This window comes from Larimichthys crocea, chromosome XII, assembly GCF_000972845.2.
Source record: "Larimichthys crocea isolate SSNF chromosome XII, L_crocea_2.0, whole genome shotgun sequence".
NCBI classification, from domain to species: domain Eukaryota; kingdom Metazoa; phylum Chordata; class Actinopteri; family Sciaenidae; genus Larimichthys; species Larimichthys crocea.
In genome coordinates, this window is record NC_040022.1 from 28,519,260 (window position 1) to 28,540,907 (window position 21,648).

Consider the following 21,648-nt stretch of genomic DNA (forward strand, 5'->3'; position numbering starts at 1 on the left):
CTTTACTATACCATACTATACTGTACTGTAGTGTTCTATGTACTACATAACTCTACTATCTAAACTAGACTATACTGTATTCCAATCTTTATATGCACAAATGTATTATGTCATTGTTGAACATCTCATCCCCACTTTTTTTGGTGGGGTTTGCCCACTGATTGTGGACTTTATGGCCTGGTGTGCTGTTGGCGTTACAATTCATCGCAGTGGTGTTGCATGAGGTTGAGGACAGGACTCTCTGAAGGCCAGTTCCTCCACACAAACCTTTAATCAAGCAACAGGAAAGGGCTTTTATGGACATGGGTGCCCATGGTGTACATTAAAATGACTGAATGTTGTAGAGAATATTTAATAGAAGAAATATACTGAAGCCAAAACTTGCCAAGTCATGTTACCCGTTGATGAATGAGAAAAATCATCTGAAAAACGAGAGATGACATTCTGTTTAGGGATTTGAAGCCCATGGCTACTGTTGAATCACATGCCACCATGTATTCAAAAGACAATTTTAACTTGTAACATACATACATAAAAGTATACGTATACATTCGATTTGCAGTTTGCTATTCAAATCCAACACATATACGACATCCACATAAGCACATAATACTTTAACATTCAGACAGTTTGGATTCTTTTGGACTTTAAATTCAACATTTTGCATCCAGTGTTAATGGACGACTTGCACAAAAGGCTACATGTAGCGCTCCAGTGTGAACCATTAAAAGAAAAAAAAAAACAGACTAGATTTTATTTTGTGTTTTCCTCAAAAATAATTTCTTGATGACAACTTGAAGTTTTAGTGTAAATTATTTCCTTGGCTGAGTCAAACTGAGTGGATTGAGCCAAGGAACTACAATTCAGCTTGCAGTCCTATGAAGGAGCACACCAAGGTATACATTAAAACACAACTGGTTTTAACCTTTAAATCAGAGCTCACTTGAATCTTTAGCTAACCCAAAGAACTACTTGAGCTGTTACTTTGTATTCGGTCAGATAGACAAACTAACTAACCTATCAAACATATATATATATAGTCAGATTTATTAGTAATCCTGATTTTTAAAAATTTTTTTTGCCCCTAATGTCATCTGGTATCTATAAAACGTTGTCTTAGTTTACTTTTTATTGTGTTCATCTTATTATTTAATGTACTTCAGGTTATTTATTCTCTTTGAAGCTGACAATTAGATTTGTGGCTTGATGATGTATTTAACCTCGCCACTTTTGTGAATCTGTTTCAAAACACCAAATGGAGCAACTGAGACACAATTCTTCTGACAGTAAATGTATCTTAGGCGTGCTCACAAATAGAATCCCATTAAACATGATCAGATATTATCCAATCATCCATCTATTATCCAAGACTAGGTCCTAGACTGTATTTCTTTAGTGAATATCAGAGACTTCATAAAATCTGTGCTCTTTTACTTCTTGGCATTTTCACTGACCTTCAGATTAAGCCCTGTGGTGTATTTTTTTCTACCTCAGCAAGAAGTATGCAGAACTAAAACTCCAGTCTGCTGCTGCAAGATGAATGACACAGTTTCAGTGAGGAAGTCAGTCATTTCATGTAATTATCTGCATACGCACTGAGATCATGCTGCTTATACAAATGTTACCTGTGAGGGCCTTCCTTAAGGCGATTATGGGTATAATAATGTTGCAGTAAGGTATAACGCCCACAATTATACCCACAATTGAGGTAAAGAACATCCCCAGTACTTGTATACTATGCTTGCTAATGAATGTTTACAATCATTTTTTTCTTTATAACACTCAGGCGTCATGAAAACTTAAAAGAAGCTGAGGAAACATGAAAGATCACTAATGAGCTCCCTGTGTGCCACAAGCAGCCAAATATAGCTGCTTTATGGGAATCATCACCCTGGAGTGTTTGACCAGTCATTGCTTGGATGGAGCTACTAGTTGAGTAATATATTATCGTCCAGCACAGTTACATACTGTCTGGGAACTGTTTCTAACAGTTTACAAAATGCCCGTAATCTTAATTATTGTAAACACAAACCAGGGCAGCAGAGAACTACAGAAACCTGATGGAGCTGTATATGAGAAGCGAGGTCACACTGTAAACACAGACCTGCAACACAGTCACTCTGTTCCAGCTTTGGCGTATATTAATTACCTTGCTAATTAATAGCACAGTTGGTGTTTACTATGTAAGCAGGAGAGGATGACTTTCATCCGAGGAAGAGCAGTAGTTTTTGTTTGCTTTTGTTGTTTTCTTTTACTGTGAGGAAATTATGAAGATAAAACAGGTTGAAAGTTGGTCACATTTCCTGGTAATGCCTGTCTGACCCTCAGGATGATTTTTACAGCAGTGTGGCAGATGCAATAAGCAGTCTTAATGGTTACAATACAGCATTGGTAATATTCTGTAATAATAAAATGCACATAAATCATGCAGTAATATGCAGGCGAAGTGCCAAGCTGTTCTGTGGCATGACGTGGCATTGTTGCAAGCCTTTAAACATGAATTCCATATATGAAAGCAGTGACTGCTTATAGCATTTGTCATAATGAGGGGCCAGACGACAGTCTGTTGTCGCTTTGGAAATCCTAGTGTGCGTTTTTTCTTCCTTTGAAACCCTTCTATCAGTCTGTAAACACTTCAGCTCCGTTAAGTTGCTCCCTCGTATGAATCCTCACGTTCTCTGTGAACCTTGGCGTTGCTATGGTTCCTCATTTTAACCTCACTGGGCGGAAACATAAGAGGAAGCAACTTTCTGGACTGGAAAGCTCCTTCTATCAGATTCTAAAATTCTCCCTGTAATTGCAATGTGTGCATTTGATCCTGCGAAGACCGTCCTTTTCCCTGCTGCTCAAATAAACTCATGACAGGCAATCAAACACAGTCACATTGAGCAGAGGGAACGCAGAGTTTTTCTATCAGCTGGCTTGCCACAGTCCTTCTCCCACTCATTGAGTACGTGGTCCTTCTTCAGGTAAAGACTAGGGGATTACTGCTCCACCTGAAGGCTATCAGTCTTGCTGCCAGATGCTTTGAAGCTGTTCACCTCTTCGAATACCAACTCTGTGCACATACATGAGAGAGAAATTAGAGAAATGAGAGCTTAAAGTGAAAAATCTTTAAAACACACTAAAATTAAATATTAAAAGCAAGAGTCCTCTGGCACAAGATTTTATTCAGCACTTTTAAAATTGTGCTTGTTCACCTTGGTATACTGGTCTATCAAAGCAATTTAAAATTAGGATGCAAACCATGCACAAACTTATCTACCATGACTCACATCGGTTCTGGGGCCTTTCACAAACTATAAAACTCCCTTGTGAAATAAAACGTAATCATATTTATGATGTTTTGAAAGCCATCCCTAAATATTTCAAAATCTATGGTAGTTTAGTCAGCATTTCTGCGATAAACATGCAAGCTTGAACACATCATTGTGTAATGTTCAAGGTTAAATGCTCTGCAGCCTAAAGCTCATTTTGAATCCATAGAATCAATTCATGCAACTTCCTCCTTTGCAAAACAAATCTACCCCCTTAAAACTGTTAAAAATGAAGACAGTGTGGGGGGGGGAAAGAACACAGATAAAATGTGGATATTTAAAATGCCAAGTTACAATCACAGAAATCATGGAAAAAAGTTTGTTGTAGCTTTTTTAAATCATTTATCTTTCTACTTTCAAATGAAAACTTTACCTTTCCATTCTTCTAGAGTTCGGTCTTTACTCTCCAGCGTTTGATCATAAGGTGGGGCCTCTGGCTCATCATCTGGATCATGGTACTGTGAGAAGTAGGAGTGGGAGAGAGCCTCGCTGGCCGAGATCCTCCCATCACAGTCCAGAACCAGCATGCGCTTCAATAGATCAACAGCTAACAGAGACAGAAACAGACAGAGGGCTCAGGATTTGGGAGGAGACTGAAAACAAGTTTAAACCCAAAGGGACAAACCCATGTAACCAAATTCCTGATTTGCAACACAAGAGAGAGAGAGCAACTTGAGCTTGGCGGCATCTCGAATCCTTTCAATTGAATTTGAGAAGTTAATAATCCAATCTGTAGTGCATCACGAACCTAGCGGATTTGCTCCTCTGAAGATCTTTTCCAGGTCCTGCTGCGGCATGAAGGGCAGGGACTGGATGTACTTCTGCGCCTGCAAACAGAGACCGGCATTCAACTAATGACATGTGACAATGTGGATCATCTGGTGTCAAACAGTTAGTAATCAATCACCCCAACACTAACACACATTGACGATTCAATAAACAGTCATTTTAATTGAATGAACTACCGTAACTTTTCAGACTATAAGCCACTACTTTTTTCACTCTCGCTGAACCCTGCGGCCTATACAAAGGTGCGGCTAATTTACGGCCACCAGGGGCACACTCTAGCAGTAAACGCAAAAGTGAGACAGACATGTGGGGAAAGATTATGCGCAGAAGAAGATATTAGTTTTGATTTTCTCCATATGATAAAAACATATGGAGAACATCTTTCTCTTCCCAATCATCCCTTTATTTATTCTTCCCTCTCTCACATGTTCAGAGCAGATCTTCTTTAATAGATCGGGTGTTGGAGTCCCAACCACCTCCATGATTCTCTTCAGCTGGTCAATATCTTAGAGCAGGAGGAGTTAAGGGCAGTTAAGATTTGTGAAAAGTCATTAACCTGCAGGATTTGACTTGTCATATTAGCTCGTCTCGTAGGAATTCAAATGAGACAAAAATTCGACTTGCTGAGCACTAAAAGTCACTGAAAGTCAACAGTTCATTTCTAGACAGACAATGTCCCACAACACAACACACAATGATCAATAAATCAAATTCGTCTCAGCTCTGCTCTTAGATAGCGAATACAACAACCTAGATAATTCAGCCTTTTGTAATCGCTCCTATTCATTCTCCACTTCTCTCTGTTGATGCACCTCCCCTTCAGAAAGGCCTGGTATTGTAATGCAAATCCACAAGAGGTCTGCGTCCACTGGGCACTTTAAAGAGGTAATGGATGAATGATGCTAAGAGGGGAAAAATCTGCAATTTGCCGTGCTGAGAAAGGATACAGTCAGTGCCAGGAAAAAGGACTTTTCCCTTCAGCAGCTCTCCCATAATGCATCCCACTGACCAAATATCAACTGTAACAGAAACATAAGTTAAATTATTCAACTAGCATTTAATGTGTTTGTTTCTAAAAAATAAAAAAACAAACATAAGAAAAGCTTATTAAGTGTCTCTACTTTGATGGCATCTTACCATTCTGATTGTAGTGCATCCAGTTCAGCATGATCTCCGGTGCTCGATACCAGCGTGTTGCCACATACCCTGTCATCTCATCATCTGTCTGCCTGGCCAATCCAAAGTCAAGGATCTGTAGGACAGGAACACCGTTTTTTAATTGGTGTGGTTCATGGGTTGAAGTGAAGGATTTGTAGGTGTAAACTGGAGGTCAGCCTTACCCTCAGCTCACAGTCCTCATTGACTGCCACATTACTTGGTTTGAGGTCCTGGGAGAGATAGTAAAGCAGATAAAGAGAGAAACATGATTAGAATGACGGTGTTGCTGCAAATAGAGGCATGGATATGAATATAAAACAGCATAAAGCACCCAGCTGGTGTCTGCAATCAATGTTTGGCCGTTTCACTGCATTTATACAGAGCACCAATCAAAAACACAACTTTAATTAGTGATTTCAAAACATCCAAGTCCAATATCTGATAGACTTTTCTATATGTAGCAAAGTATTGAATATTCACTACTATCGGCAACTGGATTTCAACCAACTTTAACAACAAAGATCAATAAAAACACACTATTTAAAGTTTCGATGTACACTTACATTAGGACTAGATCCTCTCACACAAATTGGTTTTTGCATTTAAAATGAAAACAGTACAGCTGAACTGTGTAAAAATGTGACTCAAACTAAACTAAACTAAATCTTATTTTATAAAAGAAGTTTGAATGGTCAGCTGCACCATTCATTCTCAATGATGATATTATCAGACAGTGAGGACTTAAAGTTACTTAAGGCTGAAATACAAAGAGAAAGCTGTATGTTAAAGGTCCAGTGTGTAAAATTTAAGGGGATCTATTGAAATTGAATATGATATTTGTTGTGGAGAAATTGCTGAAGTCAAAGGTCAATGGTGAAGTCAGGAGGGAAGAAAGTGTTCAGGAGCCTCTGATGTCTTATGCTGTATTATTTATTGACGCTTGGCCAAGGAGAATTAGAGACACTCTCAAAGTACACCTGAAGTGCTTGAGTCGGTCTCGCATTCTGATGAACTCATGCTGGTGGTCACACTTTAAACCCTCATAGATGACGCCACAAATACTTTACGCCCAAAATAGTCAAAGGGAATGCATTTACCCATGTTCGTGTTCACCTTCAACACATTCTAGTCTGGAGACACTGTTGTCTGTTCATGCTAATAGAACGTCAACAGTTAGCTATCTATTATGTCTAGGAATGCAGCAACAGGCCTCTTCGACCCTGGCCACCACAGTGTTGAGATATGGTGGCACAAGGCTCACACGTGACCTCAAGTAACCTAAGGATAGAAAATTCCATAACAATATTTATAACTACGTTTCCATTTGTTTAGAATCACCTGAAAATAAGAATCATCATGTTTGTTACCTTACAATGAGAATTTTACATCTACAGAGGTAGCGGGTCCTTGTTGAACCACCATGTTTCTACAGTAGCCCAAAAGGTGCAAACCAAACACTGCCTCTAGATAGGGACTTTGACATCCTTTGCAAGTTTCACAGGCACTGTAGTTTCTCCTTCATGCTTGAAATGAGAGGGTGTGGCGAGTAGTATTCAGTTGGTTGCAAATTGCAACTTCACCACTAGATGCCACTAAATCTTACACACTGGACCTTTGAGAGGTAAAGATGTTTTTATTTTATTTTAAGCCAGGCAGGTGCTTTTTGTTTTCTCAAACTTGCTTGCTCAAAATGACAGCGAAGAGAGGGCACTCACTCTGTGGATCAATCCTGCTGAATGGATGTACTGTTCGACAGGCGGTGGGGTGGGGCAGGAGGATGGGGGAGGAGAGAGAGAGAGAGGAGAGAGAGAGAGAGAGAGAGAGAGAGAGAGAGAGAGAGAGAGAGGACATAAAGGGAGACAGGGGTCAACAGTGCAATTCAACATATTAGCCCCTGCCTAAAGGGGAGACTGCTTTTGTCTGCCCCATGGTAACCAGAAAGGTCGAACAGCCGGCACTGCTGGCTGCTAGACTGACTCTGTGATGGCATGCAAGCTTTGGACAGAATTCACAAAGACAGAATATCAAACACAATATAAATATGGGGAATTCAGATGGAAAGCTCTGTTCAATTAGCACAGCACACTACAGTGATTGCCAACCAGGGTTACTTGTACAGAGTGATAGAACTGTAACTTTTATTACACATTAAATATTTGTCCAAACTAGTAAGCATGCAGATAGGCATAGTAATAGCTATAAATGATAAATAAATCAAATAGTAAATGTAAGAGACAGTAGTAGTTTAACAGTAGTGTTATAGAAGTAGTTAGCTAAAATGAGAAATAGAGATAGCTGTTGTGATGGACAAACAGTTTACTAAAGTAATATATTCAAGGTAGAAATACTTACTGTGAATTAGACAGCTGTAAGTAATGGATAGATGGTAATGCTAAAATAATTCATAAATGGTGTGACTGACCAACTTTAGTAGTCTGAAAGTTGACTTGACCACATCAACCTGAACATTGACTGAATTGTGCTTGAATTCATCCGACAGGGGACTGTGGTGGTAAAAAACGATTGGGTACCACTGCCATTCATGCATAACATACAGTATATATTACGCATGGCATACAGCAGGTGTATCATTATGCAGTTAATTACCTTGAGGCCACGGAGAAGCTGGTAAATTAAGAACTGCACGTGCTCGTCCGACAGCCTCTGAAATTTAACGATGTTATTGAGGTCTGCACCCATCAGGTTAGTCACCAGGTAGCTGGAAAAGAAGGCGGGGAGGGGGATTTTTAGTTAAGAGGAGAATATGTGTGTGATGCTGCCATGGCTGACAACTGTCAGACATCTCTACAAGCCTATAATCCCCTAGGATCGCCTCCACCGACACCACCCCTTCCCTTTTAATAACAGATTCTTTGCATGTTTGGTAAAAGATGGACAGCTGTGTAGTTTTTAGTAAACATGAAGGGATAAAAGATTTACAGTTCGTTGAAGTCCTCTAATGCAGCAGCAGGTGTGAAGACGTCCAGCAGCCCTATTACCTGCACCAACATAGACAGAGAAGAGTTGATCAATAACAGAGCGGAAACATGCAGAGAGCTGCGTCTGTCTGTCTCTGGGTATTTTCATAAGGGGCACTAACATTCTCGTGTTTCATGTGCTTGAGCAGCCTGAGTTCCCGGTAGGAGCGGCGACTGTGGATCAGAGACTGAAAAGGCCTGGACAGTTTCTTCACCGCAACCTTCTGCCGTAAGACAACATCATATGCTGAACTGAAGACAGAAAACAGAGAGAAAAATGATTAAAATTCTTGTCAGAATGTACTTGTTGTAATTATTGTTTACTATAGCGAATGTCATTAATAAGCTGACATGACTTCCCAAAGGTGAGCTGTTTTTCTCAATAAAACCATATTACTTTTATTGTAAGTGACACTTTGTGTGAAGTGACATTTTGGGAAACATTTTATTCGCTTTATTCAAGATAGATGATAAAATGTATATCACTTTCATGTTTGTTCTTTCAATATGAAGCTACGGTGATAAGGCAGTTATCTTAACTTTGCATAAATACTGGAAACAGACATACAGGCAGCCAGGCTCTGTCAAAATGTAACAAAATCCACTCTTAGTACTTACCAACATGTTACAGCACCTTTGCTTAATCTGACGTATTTGTGGTTTTATATGGGATGTGTGCTGGGCAGTAACTTGTTACTTCCTCTGATTTTGTTATTTTCAGAGATAGCTAGACTACCTGTTCCCCATTTTCCCTCATCTTGCCAAGCTACATATTTGTCAAGCTAACTGTTTTCACTCACATTTTTTAAAGAAACTTAATAATCAAGATATAATGTGTTCATTAGTGAGCTTTAGAACGAGTGATAGGAGGATTTTGTTACTTTTGGACAAAGCCAAGCTAGTTTCATCTGCTCTTGTTTCCTATTACTCCCTAAATACCAGACCTGATATCAGCTGATGATACTGAGAGTATGTCTGGTGATAAATGACTGAGAGTGGAGAAAAAGAGAGACAGGCTGTCAAAGACTAATGCAGAGAGGAGGTGAGGGTGAAAGAGGATGTGGTGGAACAAGAGGTTTATTTCATCTGCCTCTTTTGAAATGCAAATGTCATTCCACATATTGAACGCTGAGCCCTGCTGCTTCTGCTGTTTCTGCCACTGCTTTTGTGGTGGTGGTGTCTTTTCAGTCTTGCCAGCTTTTCGACACTCATGAGTAATAATAATACAGCCATCACAGGGCGGAACAGACAAACAGGAAGGAAACATGGCAATGAGAATTGAGAAATGCTGCACAGCGCTGTTGAAACAGAGCAAGAAGGAAGAAGTGAAACACTGGAAAAAGTGGACATTTCAAATAAAGCAGATGAGAATATTTAAAGGAAGATTTATACTTTACATTCACATGTAGAACTGACTCAGTGTATGGTAAGTGGTATATACCACTGGTTTTTCTGACTAATTCCTGAACACAGGGAAATCCCCTCCTTCTTACAGTTGACGTTCTTTAGAACATGTGGTGCTCACTTCAGGAATTTCTCATTTGTGTTCACAGTTTTAAAACCACAGCCTGCCTTATCATCTTCACAGAATATCTAGATTGACAGCTTTTTGCAGCAAAGTCTGCAGCAGAATAAGTGACCTGTAGTACTGAGCTGACAGTTAGATGAGGGTGGAGACAGTGACACAGTATATTACATGCAGTACAGTTAGATTTTACTGTGACAAAATAAAACTCTAAGTCACACCTGACTTACTCAAAACCCGACTTGTCTTGCTTCACAGCACTCTGTTGTCTCATGGGTGCAATAACTAACTCTTTAGAAATGGATTTCTCCCTGATATTGTTCAGTGACAGTGCTACTTGAACCTTGTTAAAGACACTATTTATCATGTTTACACTGGTTTATGTACTGATTAAACAAATAAAATATATAGTCTTAATCAGTGAGCTTTACAGGTGCTGATAGGTTGATTGTTGCAGCCAAGATAGTTGTTTCCCTATTTTCTTTAGCCTTTATGCTCACATACACTAACCATTTCTGGGTGGTATCTTAATTTATATTTAGCATACGGATGTAATGTGATCTTCTCATCTCACACATCAACTCACAGAAAGAGAGTGAATAATGTCCCACTACTACTACCACGATTTTCTAACATCTTTCTGATTTCAGTATGAGCTTGCCCTCCATGCATTCCCAGAAGCACAACCTTGGCATTATGCAATTATGCATTATGTATTTTGCTAAAATTGCTAGAAATTTCTGCTCTAACTGTATTTTACTGGGATCCTTTTATCACAGACACAATCTGTCCTTTATAAAATGTATCCAAACTGTTCAAAGGAGCGGAATGTGTAACCTTCACGTCTGTCATTTCTTTTTTCCTACAAACCTGCATAAATTCAGCAGTATATGATATATATGGTCACCTTGGGACAAAGTGACCACCAAATGATGTGTTTCCTGTTTTGTCTACAGTCACTGTAAATATTACTGTATCATCTGATGATAATCTATAATGCTTACATGCATGAGTAAACTACACTCATGCACGGTTCAGTGCATCCATGTGGCCCTCTCTCTTGTAATCACCTGCTGCCAGTCCGGATGTCCCCCCTAGGCTTCAGCCAGGACAGCAGCCAGTCTCCTCCATCTCTGACATGAACCAGGCCTCACCGCCTCATACATACCTTCCTCCCTGCAATCTTCCATACATGGGGCTGACTGCATTGCTGTCAGCATACACAGCTCAGCTATGGCATCGATTTCTCTCCTCTTCTTTTGTCTCTCTCTCTCTCTTTTTTTTTTTTTATATCCCAGCTCTTAATGCGCCTCTGGTTTCAAAAAGAAAAAGGGGGAAGGGACAGCTAATATCTGATGTGAGATGATTCAAGTACACTGTTTATACACAAGGAAACTGTTTTAATGACATTCACCATTTTCTGATCTTTTCAGTTAATGTGATTCATTCTGATTAAATCAAGATGAAACCTATATGATTTGCATATATGTGAAATGGGGGAGGGTATTCACTTGTGCGATTACAAAGAAGAAATTATAATTAGCTCTATTGACTATTGTCCACAGAGGTTGTTCCTAGCATCCAACACTACATCAATTTTTGCATTTAAAGGAATCATTTTGTGAAATATGCTATCCAAACTCTTACCAAGAGTTGTTACATCTGAATGCTGAATAAGCTATTGTCAGCAGCTGTTTAGCTTAGCTTAGCATAAAGACTTGAAACAGGGAAACAGCTCACATAGCTCTATCTGAAGGCAGCAAAGTCCACACCTCTAAAGCTCGCTTATTAGATTTCTGATTAATAGAAAAAAAGATGTATAAATATTAATTTGTTGTTTACAAAGTGAGGGACTATTTCTTGGCCAGATGCAGTGACTTTCTCAGATTTTGTTGCCTTCGGACGGAGCTAGGCTAACTGTTTCCCCCTGTGTCCAGTCATTATGCTAAGCTACGCTAACTGGCTCTTGGCTGTAATTTCATACAAAAGGGACAGGCGTGAGTGGTATTAATTTCTCATCTGTTTCTTTAAGCAGATATGCACACACATTCCCACACTTGCACACACACTAAAATTGTACTGCAGCCACATGACAACTATCATCGACCCAGACAAAATCAGAACCCCAATCTTGTTTTCTGCACGGTTCATCATATTTCCAATCAACAAACTGACAAGTTCAGACACAACAATTTTAACAGGTGAAAATGAAGCAGTCATGTTTTATTCATAGCTATCCAAATGAGAGGCTTCATGCCAAAGTTCAGGTTTACTGAACAGATGTTACATATGCTGATATAAGATGAAAGCATTCTTGATCAGCTCAGTGTATATTCTCTCTAGATTGGTGGTCCACATTTTTTATCAAAAAAAGCAGAAGCAGAACAGAGAATAATTACGTGTGAAGACAATGAGTCTGGATTAGGATCAAGATATGACGATGTTCATTCCTCCAAACTTTCTGTCTCATGAGATAAAAATTCAAGAGACACTTCATGTTAAATTATTAAATCAGCTTTGTATTTATGATGCTTCACTCTCGTCTCTTGTGTCTGAACCTTGCAGCTCTAAAATCTCTCCATAGTCCATCTTTATTAGCTCATATATTCTTGCACCTATCATAGTACTCTCTTTCTAAGCTCAATTTCTGTGTTGTTCTATTCTCCCTGTCCCAAGGGTGATGGGGGTATAAGTTCTTCAGCTCTAGCTATAATGGATTATATGATCTTGTCAGATCCTTGACCTCAGGCTTGCAGCCTCAAGAGGGAACAAGCCACTGTTTGAGATAAATGATGAGAGCTGTTTTACTGTGCATCTCGAGAGGTGCAGTGTGGAACTATCCTAACCCCCCATCATGCCTGACACATGCACATACATATGTCGTACTCTTAACCCCCATCCCCCAGCCGATTGCTAATCAAGTAGTTTTGCCATGAGAAAGTCACTGACAATGGCTAGAGATCACCATTAACAATGCAGGGCAATGCTGGGTGGTGTGTGGAGGAATATCCTTTGTATGTGTGTATAATTTTAGAAAGAGTTTTAGGAAAGTCAAGGCATTTTACCAGTGCCATCATTCACACCTATCCAATGTTGATATGATTCCTTGAGAAATATAACAGCTCAGAATGTGCAGTGATTAAAATAACAGAAGAAAAACACCTGCTAAAACCCTCATCTTTGTCTACCACCAACAAAACAGATACTTTGTGCAGTTCAAGCAGGGGTACCTGTACCTCAGGTGGTACATGGGAAGATAGAAAGATTAGAAAACTAGTAACCAAGAAAGCAGAGAAGAATAAACATTTAGTTAGCTATAAGCAACGGATAAATGATTGAAATAAAAAGCTAAATGTAAGGATAAATAAATGGAAAATAGTCCTATCTAATTATGAAATCAGAGACGTTCTAAAAAGCGCTGTTCAAAGCAATAGATGGACCTGACTTTTTGCATTGATGTTTCCATGTTTACACCAACTGAACCTTTAGAGATCATGAGTAACACATGTGAATGATTGCTTAGAGCAATACTTACTCTATCAACAAAGACAAGCCTCATTGAATAGATTCTTTGATAACACTGCACATGCAGCATGGGAATCCACCTTAACTGAGGCAGTCTTGTGCAAAAAATGTCCATGTCCATCTGTATATAATGCTGGGGGTGAATGAAACGGCTAAAAGCGAAGTCAGTATCCAGCTACATTTTTACTCTTGTGCTATTCTGAGCACAGCTTTAAAACTGCCATATTGGCATGATGTTTATGCACAAAATACTCCAGTGGGACTGTGAATCCTGAAGTGGAGCTCCAGCAGAGAAGCACATCTCATCTTCTGCGAGTTCATACAATGTGTTAATTAACATCTGACTTGACAGAAAGTCAGCTGTTGAGATAAAACCTCCTTTCTGAGGATGCAGATGATGGCAATGATGGGTGTGGCTAAAGAGGCCTATTCTTGTGCTCCATACAATTTTAAAGAATGTTAGTTTAGGATCTGACACAATACAGTGCGCAAGTCCTGAATCCGTCATGATATCCAAGCAACATGATAGGACAGTGATCCTATTTCACAACAAAAGCCACTCGCCTAAACTTCTGGGATAAAAAGGGCTGACAGAGTGAGAGAAAGATGTAATAAATTCAGCCCAGGAGCCAAAAATATAAATGCCACTTAGTACTTCTTCGCCTATACAGACTATCTGTCTAAACAAAAAAAATGAAAGGATCAGAACTTAACAGCCAATTCCAGACTGTGTCCTCAACAGCACAGAGTGAGTGCTCCATCTGGAGAAAGTTGTACTGACCAACATTTAATCTTCTGCCTCTCTCATCCTTTTGGTACAAAGCATCACAGGATTTGGTCTTAGAGGATTTGGGAACATAACAGTGTAGCAAAGCCAGCCCACAAATTTAGATTTTCTCACTGTAGTCTGGAATGGCTCAGTGGGCATGTGCTTTAGTCAAAGGTGTTGACACTGGGAAACGACTGATTTACTGTGCAGGTGATTGGATGATCTTTTAGCCAGTTTTCACAAAGGTGACATTTTTCGTCCCTCTCGTCTCGCAGGATCTGCTTGACGTCAACTACAAATACTGTCATTATTACCATTATTAAAACTATTAGTCATATCTATCCTCCCCCTCTCCCTCCACCTCAACGTCTCTAACTAAACTGGTTGCGGCAGATGGCCGGCCACCAATGAGCTGGGTTCTGCCTAAAAGTTTCTGCCTCTTAAAGGATGTTTTTCCTTGCCACCATAGCCAAGAATTGTTGAGTCTCTGTATTTCTGTATCCCTGTTTATTTGAAATGCATTGAATTGACATTTGGACAATTTAACTGCTGAAAGAGTCTTCCTACAAAGCTTCTTTTAAGTAGCTCAGGAGTCATAGTTTAATCTTTGGCCCACAGGATAAATCACTTCTCTGTGAAAGATTTTCAGGCCTAACAGTTAGTTCCTGCCATCATGAAGCTGCGTAGAAAAGCTGAAACATCTTATTCATGTTTTGATGATCCCACTGGGATCAGTCAAAGAAACTATTCTATCCACATTTCCTTAGGTAACCATCAGCCTCCTATTACAGCTTAATTAATATTGACTGTTGGAGGTGTTTATCACCATGACATGTCGCCATGGCAACGGGATTCCACCGGCTGAGCAATTGGATGTTGCAAGATTGGAAATGTCTGCATCCAGACACTGGGGCATACAGAGAGGAGGGTGGTTTCGTGCAGGTATATTCTAGCAATGTGCTAAATGATGCATGCACCTACTGGAGGCTTCCAAGACTGGCATTGTTATTCACAGAGAGCAGAAGGACCCTGATGTGGCATGCATAGGGTTCCACAACACCAACCTCTGCAAAGTAACCCCTTATATTAGAGTATATATAGAGAGAGGGAGGAGGGTGGGGGGTTATCTGGATGGGAAATTCCTGTGCTGATGCACATATAGGAACAGCAGACAGTGAGCTGTGGGATAAAAACAAGACTTGCAGATCTGATGTGTCTATTTATATGGCTAACAACAGTACATATATAGAAATCTTAGAGAAATGTACACATTGAAACGTTTAAATAAAACTTAATTCTATCATTTTATGTTTTTTTAACCTAAAATATTTATCCCATAGCTGCAAAGGCATAATACGCTGGTAATAATAACAATGACAATAACCCCGAAGCAAGCTGCTTCCCCTTTCACATAGCCGACATGAACGCATCGCTATGCTGATGCATCATGACCAATATACGGTAAATGTTGTGGCTGTGCAGCCTCGCCCCTCCACCCGCCCTGCGTACACACAAACACGCGCAAACTCACCACACGGAGCCGTAAGCTCCGGAGCCCACCGGCGTCAGGTTCTGGTACCGCTCCGGAACCTCCCACACAGTCTTGTTTAGCTCCTGTCGGTAAAATCCTGGTCTGGCGGACATTTCGCCGAGCCGGATACAAAAGAGAACGGGCTGAACAATAAAAAATGAGAAGGAGAGGGAGAAGTGAAATGAACGGAGGTAAACGGTAGATGGGGCCGCCGTCTGCTGCCTGAACACACGAGCACCGGCCAGTGACAGCCTAACACTCCCTCTCTCTCTCTCTCTCTCTCTCTCTCTCTCTCTCTCTCTCTCTCTCTCTCTCTCCCCACCCCTCCCCCTGTAGCTACATTGTTACAAAAAGTTCATACAATAAACTATTATTAATAACAAAAATATCAACAAACATTATAGTACACACCATAAAATTACACTATATACATGTGGGCTAAATACACAAAAAACTGCATTAAAGCTTTATTAAAGGTGTGTGTAATATTCAGAGGGTTCTATTTACAGAATATATATATACAGAATATATAATACATTTTGTATGTTTAAATTAGTTACCTGAAAATAAGAATTGTCGTGTTTTTGTTACCTTTGAATGAACCTTCTATATCAGACAAACTTTTTTTTTTTAAAGGGCGAGATTTGACAATGTGAAGATGAACGGGGGCCAACACTAACATTTTAAAAATGAAAAGATTATTAATAAAAGTTACATACAAATGCACTATTCTGTAACTATTTTGTTTTCATTGTCACAATTATCTTTTTGTTTTTAATTACACCAAATCTAAGCCAATCAGGCATGATTACCTACCTTAAATACATACATACATAAATATATACAATACAACATACCTTAAACTTGCATGAAGTTGATACAAATCTTAACCTCATGTTCATTCTAAACATGACCTATTATGAGTAATGCAAACGCATCACTTTTGCTCTTGTCTTCCACAAAATCATTCATAAAATAATATATACAGACATAACACCAGCAGTTATGTCCTCAAAAGTTCAAATGCTTTATGTCAACCAAAAAAGACTAATCTTCCAGACATACAGTATCTGACAATCCTAGCAGGCTATGAATAATATAAAATATATATTAATATAAACTGAAGCTTCTGGCTGCATGAAATATGATCGCAGGCTGTGATTGGCCCCCCGGGCCATACTTTGGACATCCCTGTTCCAGACATCCCAAGTTCCAAAAAGTCATTTCCGGGAGACGGGGGGGGGGGGTCCGCACACAACGAAAGCTTAATGGTGTAGTTTTGCTGACCAAACCAATCGGCGCGCTCTCTCTCGCAACCAGTCGCCCTGAACACGAGAACACGCTGAACAGAGTTTTCGCTTGAATGCATGCACGGGTGCTTCATGTAGCTCATTGTATCTCAGTCTCACGCGCTCACCCCCCTCCCCTCCTCTCGCCTATGCCTGCGCAATGTAACTGAAAGTAATCCGAGCATGATGCGCGAGGTACTATCTTTTCTTTATGCTCGCACTCGCATTTTTTTTTATCTCTCTCGCGTAATCCAAAATCCGGGATGTTTTACCTAGCTCGCGGGCATCAGGGAGCCACTGTCAATATCAGGGAGACTCCCGGAACTTCCGGGAGACTTGGGATGTCTGCTGTTCCACGATGTCTGCCATGTTGTATTGTCATGTTTCTACAGTAGCCAAGAATGGACAAGCTAAATGCTGACTAAAGATTGGGCCTTTCACGTTTTTCTGTGGCCATTGTAGTTTCTCTTCACACTAGGGTGACAGACAGGGTAAGGTGAGGAGGTTGCAATCAGAAACTACATCACTATACTGCCACTGAATCTTACACACTGGCCCTTCATCTATTTCTGGCTACTCAGAGGCAGATTTCAAAATAAAGTGACAGACACTGAGTGACACTCGACTATACAGAAAATGTGTAAGTTGTAAAAACAAAATAAGCTAAAAGAGGCTAAAGGCTTCTCAAGGTTGAAACCTTATTTGATGTCACTCCTTTCACATTCACATTTCATTAATTGTTAATGTACAAATACCGACTAATGCAGCTTTATATTATTTGTTGGAATTTCACTATACTGTAGTTTGTTGAAATGGTGTCTTGATTCTACAGCTTAAAATATTATACAATATGTAACATGAATAAGTTGATGAAGTACTATTAAGGGAAAACAACAACAACAACAAAATTGAAAGACCAAAAAAGAGGAATTAGGAATTGATGAACAAATAATGAAAACAGAGCATGTTGTATGGCAATAATGTAGATACATTACTGTCATCTAGTGGTTAACATCTGCTAGTGTAGGAGGTGTCAATAGCAGCACCAATGTAATGTAATGTAATCAACTACAAGAAATCACAAGAAAATCCACATATTTTGACTTTGGTTTCTGTTATGTCCATCTAATCTAAGGATTTTTGATGAATCTTAATTATTGTTCAAGGGACAAACACATCCTCATGCTAACTGTCAGTCTGTGCTGTGTTTAGATAGCAGTCTTCCCTGGAAGCAGGTTTTCAACACAACCATCCTTCACTATAAGGGTACAGACATTTGATATTGTGTACATCTTCCATGATGGTTAGCATTCTGCTATCAGAGTTCAATTTTCAGTAGGGCCTTATTTGAAAGGGAAGTATCGTTTTAACACTTGTCACCTACCTTCACCTGATCCCATCAGTACCGGGAAAGTAATAGTCATGGCATGACATATGATCATATGAGAAATCTGGACTTTGGGTGTGTAGCTTAATTTGTAATATTATTTATACCGCTACTACCTTTATTTTTATAAAATACAGCTATATTTGTAAATAGAGCCAGCTGACGGTTTAAGAAAGTAAAAGTAAAAAATCCTCCGAAAGGCAGATTAACGAGAACGAGTCGCATTCTACCAAGCACCACGTCAGAACAAACCCAGGTTTACCAGGGGTCTGTTTCACAAAGCAGGTTCAACAAACTCTGAGTCAAAGCCTGAACTCTGAGTTGATCTACTCTGAGATAGGAAACTCTGAGTTTTCGGTTTCACAACAGCTGATTTGAGTTAGTTTAATCAACTCAGAGTAGTTTAACCTGGAGTTAAACATGAGCTCCACAGACATATAAAGCCAGCATCAATGGAGCCCAGATTCGATGATTGAACATGGAAACTGACAGAAAGAGGGCAGCATTTTTCACCCCAATAGAATTGGAAATATTAATGACTGCATATGGAGAATATGAGCATGTCTTTAGAAAGAAGTGCAACACTGCAGCGGCTGCTAAAGAGAGGGAGAGGGAGAGGGCATGGGAGAGCATTGCTGCTCGGGTCAATGCGTAAGTTTAAATGTAATATTTTGCAATCACAATAACTATTGAAGGGCAAATTGCATGAATGGAGCCTATTAATTTATTTCATGTAGGTGCAATCCGGCGGGGGAGAAGCGCACTTGGCAGCAACTTAAGATGAAATATAAAAACATTGTTCAAACAGGTCAGACATCTGCATGACTTGACTCTGAACTTCTTTGATCCCTTCCATAATGCTCTTTTAACACTCAAAAATGTCTTCTTTATATTGTATTAAACAATGAAGCCTGGGGCTGGGCAGCAGCAGGAGACTCCCCTGACCTCAACTGCAGAGATTGACACAGTGAGACAGCTGTTCATGAAACTCCAGAGATTTATTGTGTGGAATTCATGTGCAACAGGTTAATTTTATGTCCTCTTTATGTATTCCCAGTTACCAGTAAAAGAAATTTATAAAATTCACCTCCTAAAAAAAATCCAGAAGACCGATAAAGAAATGCTATACCTCGACCGCCAGATTAAAAAAGCAGATTTGGAAATCCAAATACTGGAACATAAATTAAAGGTGGGTGCATGGTCACATGTCAATTATGTCAATGTTAACTATTGGAACATTAACTTAACTAGCTTTTGTATTTGTAGGAAATAAAGAAGACCAACTGAAATGTGCCTCATGTTTTTATTTGTGGTGGTGCTTTAAACTCAAAAGTGATTAGTACAAATCGTGTCTCTGACCGCTCGGCCATCCTGCATAGCTGGCAGGTGGACGGGGCCTCCACATTGGAGATTATGTGTGCAGCATCACATATGATCTTGACAGTGCAGAGAATGACAGATATTAGTTAAATTATGAGGAAGTGCTTAACACAGTGAAACTTCTTAGTCTACATGTACCTGCACATTAATGCTGTGAATGGACTTCCTATTCACATAATCAGCCTCATTATGTGAGGGAGCCGTGATGGGAATGTGCGTACCATCTATGCAGCCAATCACATTGGGAAATCCTAAAACAAATAAAAATAATAAAAATTACTAATTCAAGTCTGAGGTGGCAGCACAATGTCATAATACAGCCTGATATTAAAGGAATTCAACAGATCTCTACATCCTTCACCTGCGATCCTGTGGAACTCTTCCTTAATGGCCCTGACAGGTTTGTGTCCAGGGAAGACAACAAATATAGGTAAAAGTCTTTTCAGGGCGAGGCAGACTCTTCTGATGGCCCTGCATACAGTTGCCTTACTCAAGTGCTCAGCATCTCCGATGTTATACAAGAAACTGCCATTGGCAAAAAAACGCAGCGCCACACACAAAATCTGCTGCGATGTGAGCGCATGACTGCGACTCGTGATGTTTGAAATGTGCGGACGGATGAGGTTGTGTATGTAAATTATAGACTGTGAAGTAAAACGGTACCGCTCAAAAAGAAAATTGTCCGGGAGGGCTGAAATATCTATGCGTGGTCTGAGTACTCTCTGCCGACAGATATGTAATTCCCTGCGCAGGATTGCTGCACCTTCGTCCACAGGATCGTGATCAAAAGGACACGCCATGTTCAAACGTTGCCTTCTGGAACTAGAGGACGTTCTGACAGCGCAGGAATGAGGAAATCAAATTAAGTATGTGGCTCTGAAAGTGGGCGGAGACAGAGAGAAACTCAGGGTTTCTTCAGGAAAACCTGGTCCCGACCAGGTTAGATTCACGGAGTATGTTACTATGGCAACTGAGCTTGAGGTTAAGTTACCTCACTTTGTGAAACAGGTTAGAGTTAGCCCTCTCTCTCGGGTTTGACTGACCCTCCTTTGTGAAACGGAAAACTCTGAGTTTCCGTGATTCCAGGGTTAACAGACTCTGAGTTTTCAATAAACCTGCTTTGTGAAACGGACCCCAGAACTCTACTGGTTAACAAGTACAACCCGAAGTAAAAACCAACTTGAAGCTGAAGAAACCCTAAACGTTAACGAACCTAAGTGACTGAGGGAGAGACAGAGAGCTATTCTGTGTGTAAGTGAGTAGAGTGCAACACAATACATCTGTATGTGTGTAGGAGAGGGGCGCTGTGACTAGCCTATCACAGAACGCACACAAACACAGTCAGCTATGAGGATTTTCATTCAATCCCAGCACAGATGTTGACTCGTATTACCCGTATAATAATGCATTAACATGCATTAATGAGACATGAATATGAGTATCCACACTGGTATTCATTTATGAATTTCTCTGAGCCTAAAACTAACATAATTAGCTTTTTTTTTTTTTTTACAGTGTTGTCATCTGTGCTCCTGTCGTAATTGTGTAATACTGACGTCATATGCTCTGTGGAACATACATAACGTACTCATCATTCTTGGTGCTTCCACTGTTTAATGGTTAGCACCCTGGACTTTGAATCAGTGATCTGAGTTCAGCTCTCAGTGAAACCTACTTTCAAGAAGCCACATGAGATTCCACGGTGTGACTCAACAACAACCTGTATGATTTTATGATAGTCCCTCAGAATTAACGATCACTTGAAATCAGCCGTCTTCCTTCATCTAACCAGGTTTGGGTGAATATTACACAGTCTAATGAAAATGTTCTCTACCACTGAGCAGGTGCACTACTGGCTCCTAACATTCAACAAGTAGTGCTCTCTACACCAAGCATTTTAAGGGTTTCTTTAGTGTACTGGACTGTCTACTCTAATAAAGTATCTCCTGGTGTCGTACTGCCTAAACCACCTGCTGCTTGTCACCTGTATCCAGGCTCCA

The 21,648-nt window shown here is 39.9% G+C and overlaps 2 protein-coding genes across 2 annotated transcripts; both read right to left on the minus strand.

The window, feature by feature from the left end:
- Positions 1-338: 338 nt before the first annotated feature.
- On the minus strand, positions 339-15,850 carry mapk11 (mitogen-activated protein kinase 11). Its single transcript, XM_010737895.3, has 12 exons — positions 15,593-15,850; positions 8,365-8,494; positions 8,205-8,263; positions 7,872-7,983; positions 6,980-7,009; positions 5,447-5,494; positions 5,244-5,358; positions 5,054-5,125; positions 4,532-4,611; positions 4,066-4,144; positions 3,691-3,864; positions 339-3,058 (listed from the first exon to the last, which is right to left on the minus strand). Exons 1-12 carry the CDS (start codon positions 15,703-15,705, stop codon positions 2,985-2,987), a joined length of 1,086 nt encoding a protein of 361 aa, XP_010736197.1. The 5' UTR covers positions 15,706-15,850; the 3' UTR covers positions 339-2,984.
- Positions 15,851-19,455: 3,605 nt separating this feature from the next.
- Positions 19,456-20,782, minus strand: LOC113747005 (putative nuclease HARBI1). Its single transcript, XM_027284777.1, has 3 exons — positions 20,010-20,782; positions 19,787-19,899; positions 19,456-19,704 (listed from the first exon to the last, which is right to left on the minus strand). The coding sequence occupies exons 1-3, from the start codon at positions 20,446-20,448 to the stop codon at positions 19,564-19,566; spliced, it is 693 nt and encodes a 230-aa protein (XP_027140578.1). The 5' UTR covers positions 20,449-20,782; the 3' UTR covers positions 19,456-19,563.
- Positions 20,783-21,648: the final 866 nt, after the last annotated feature.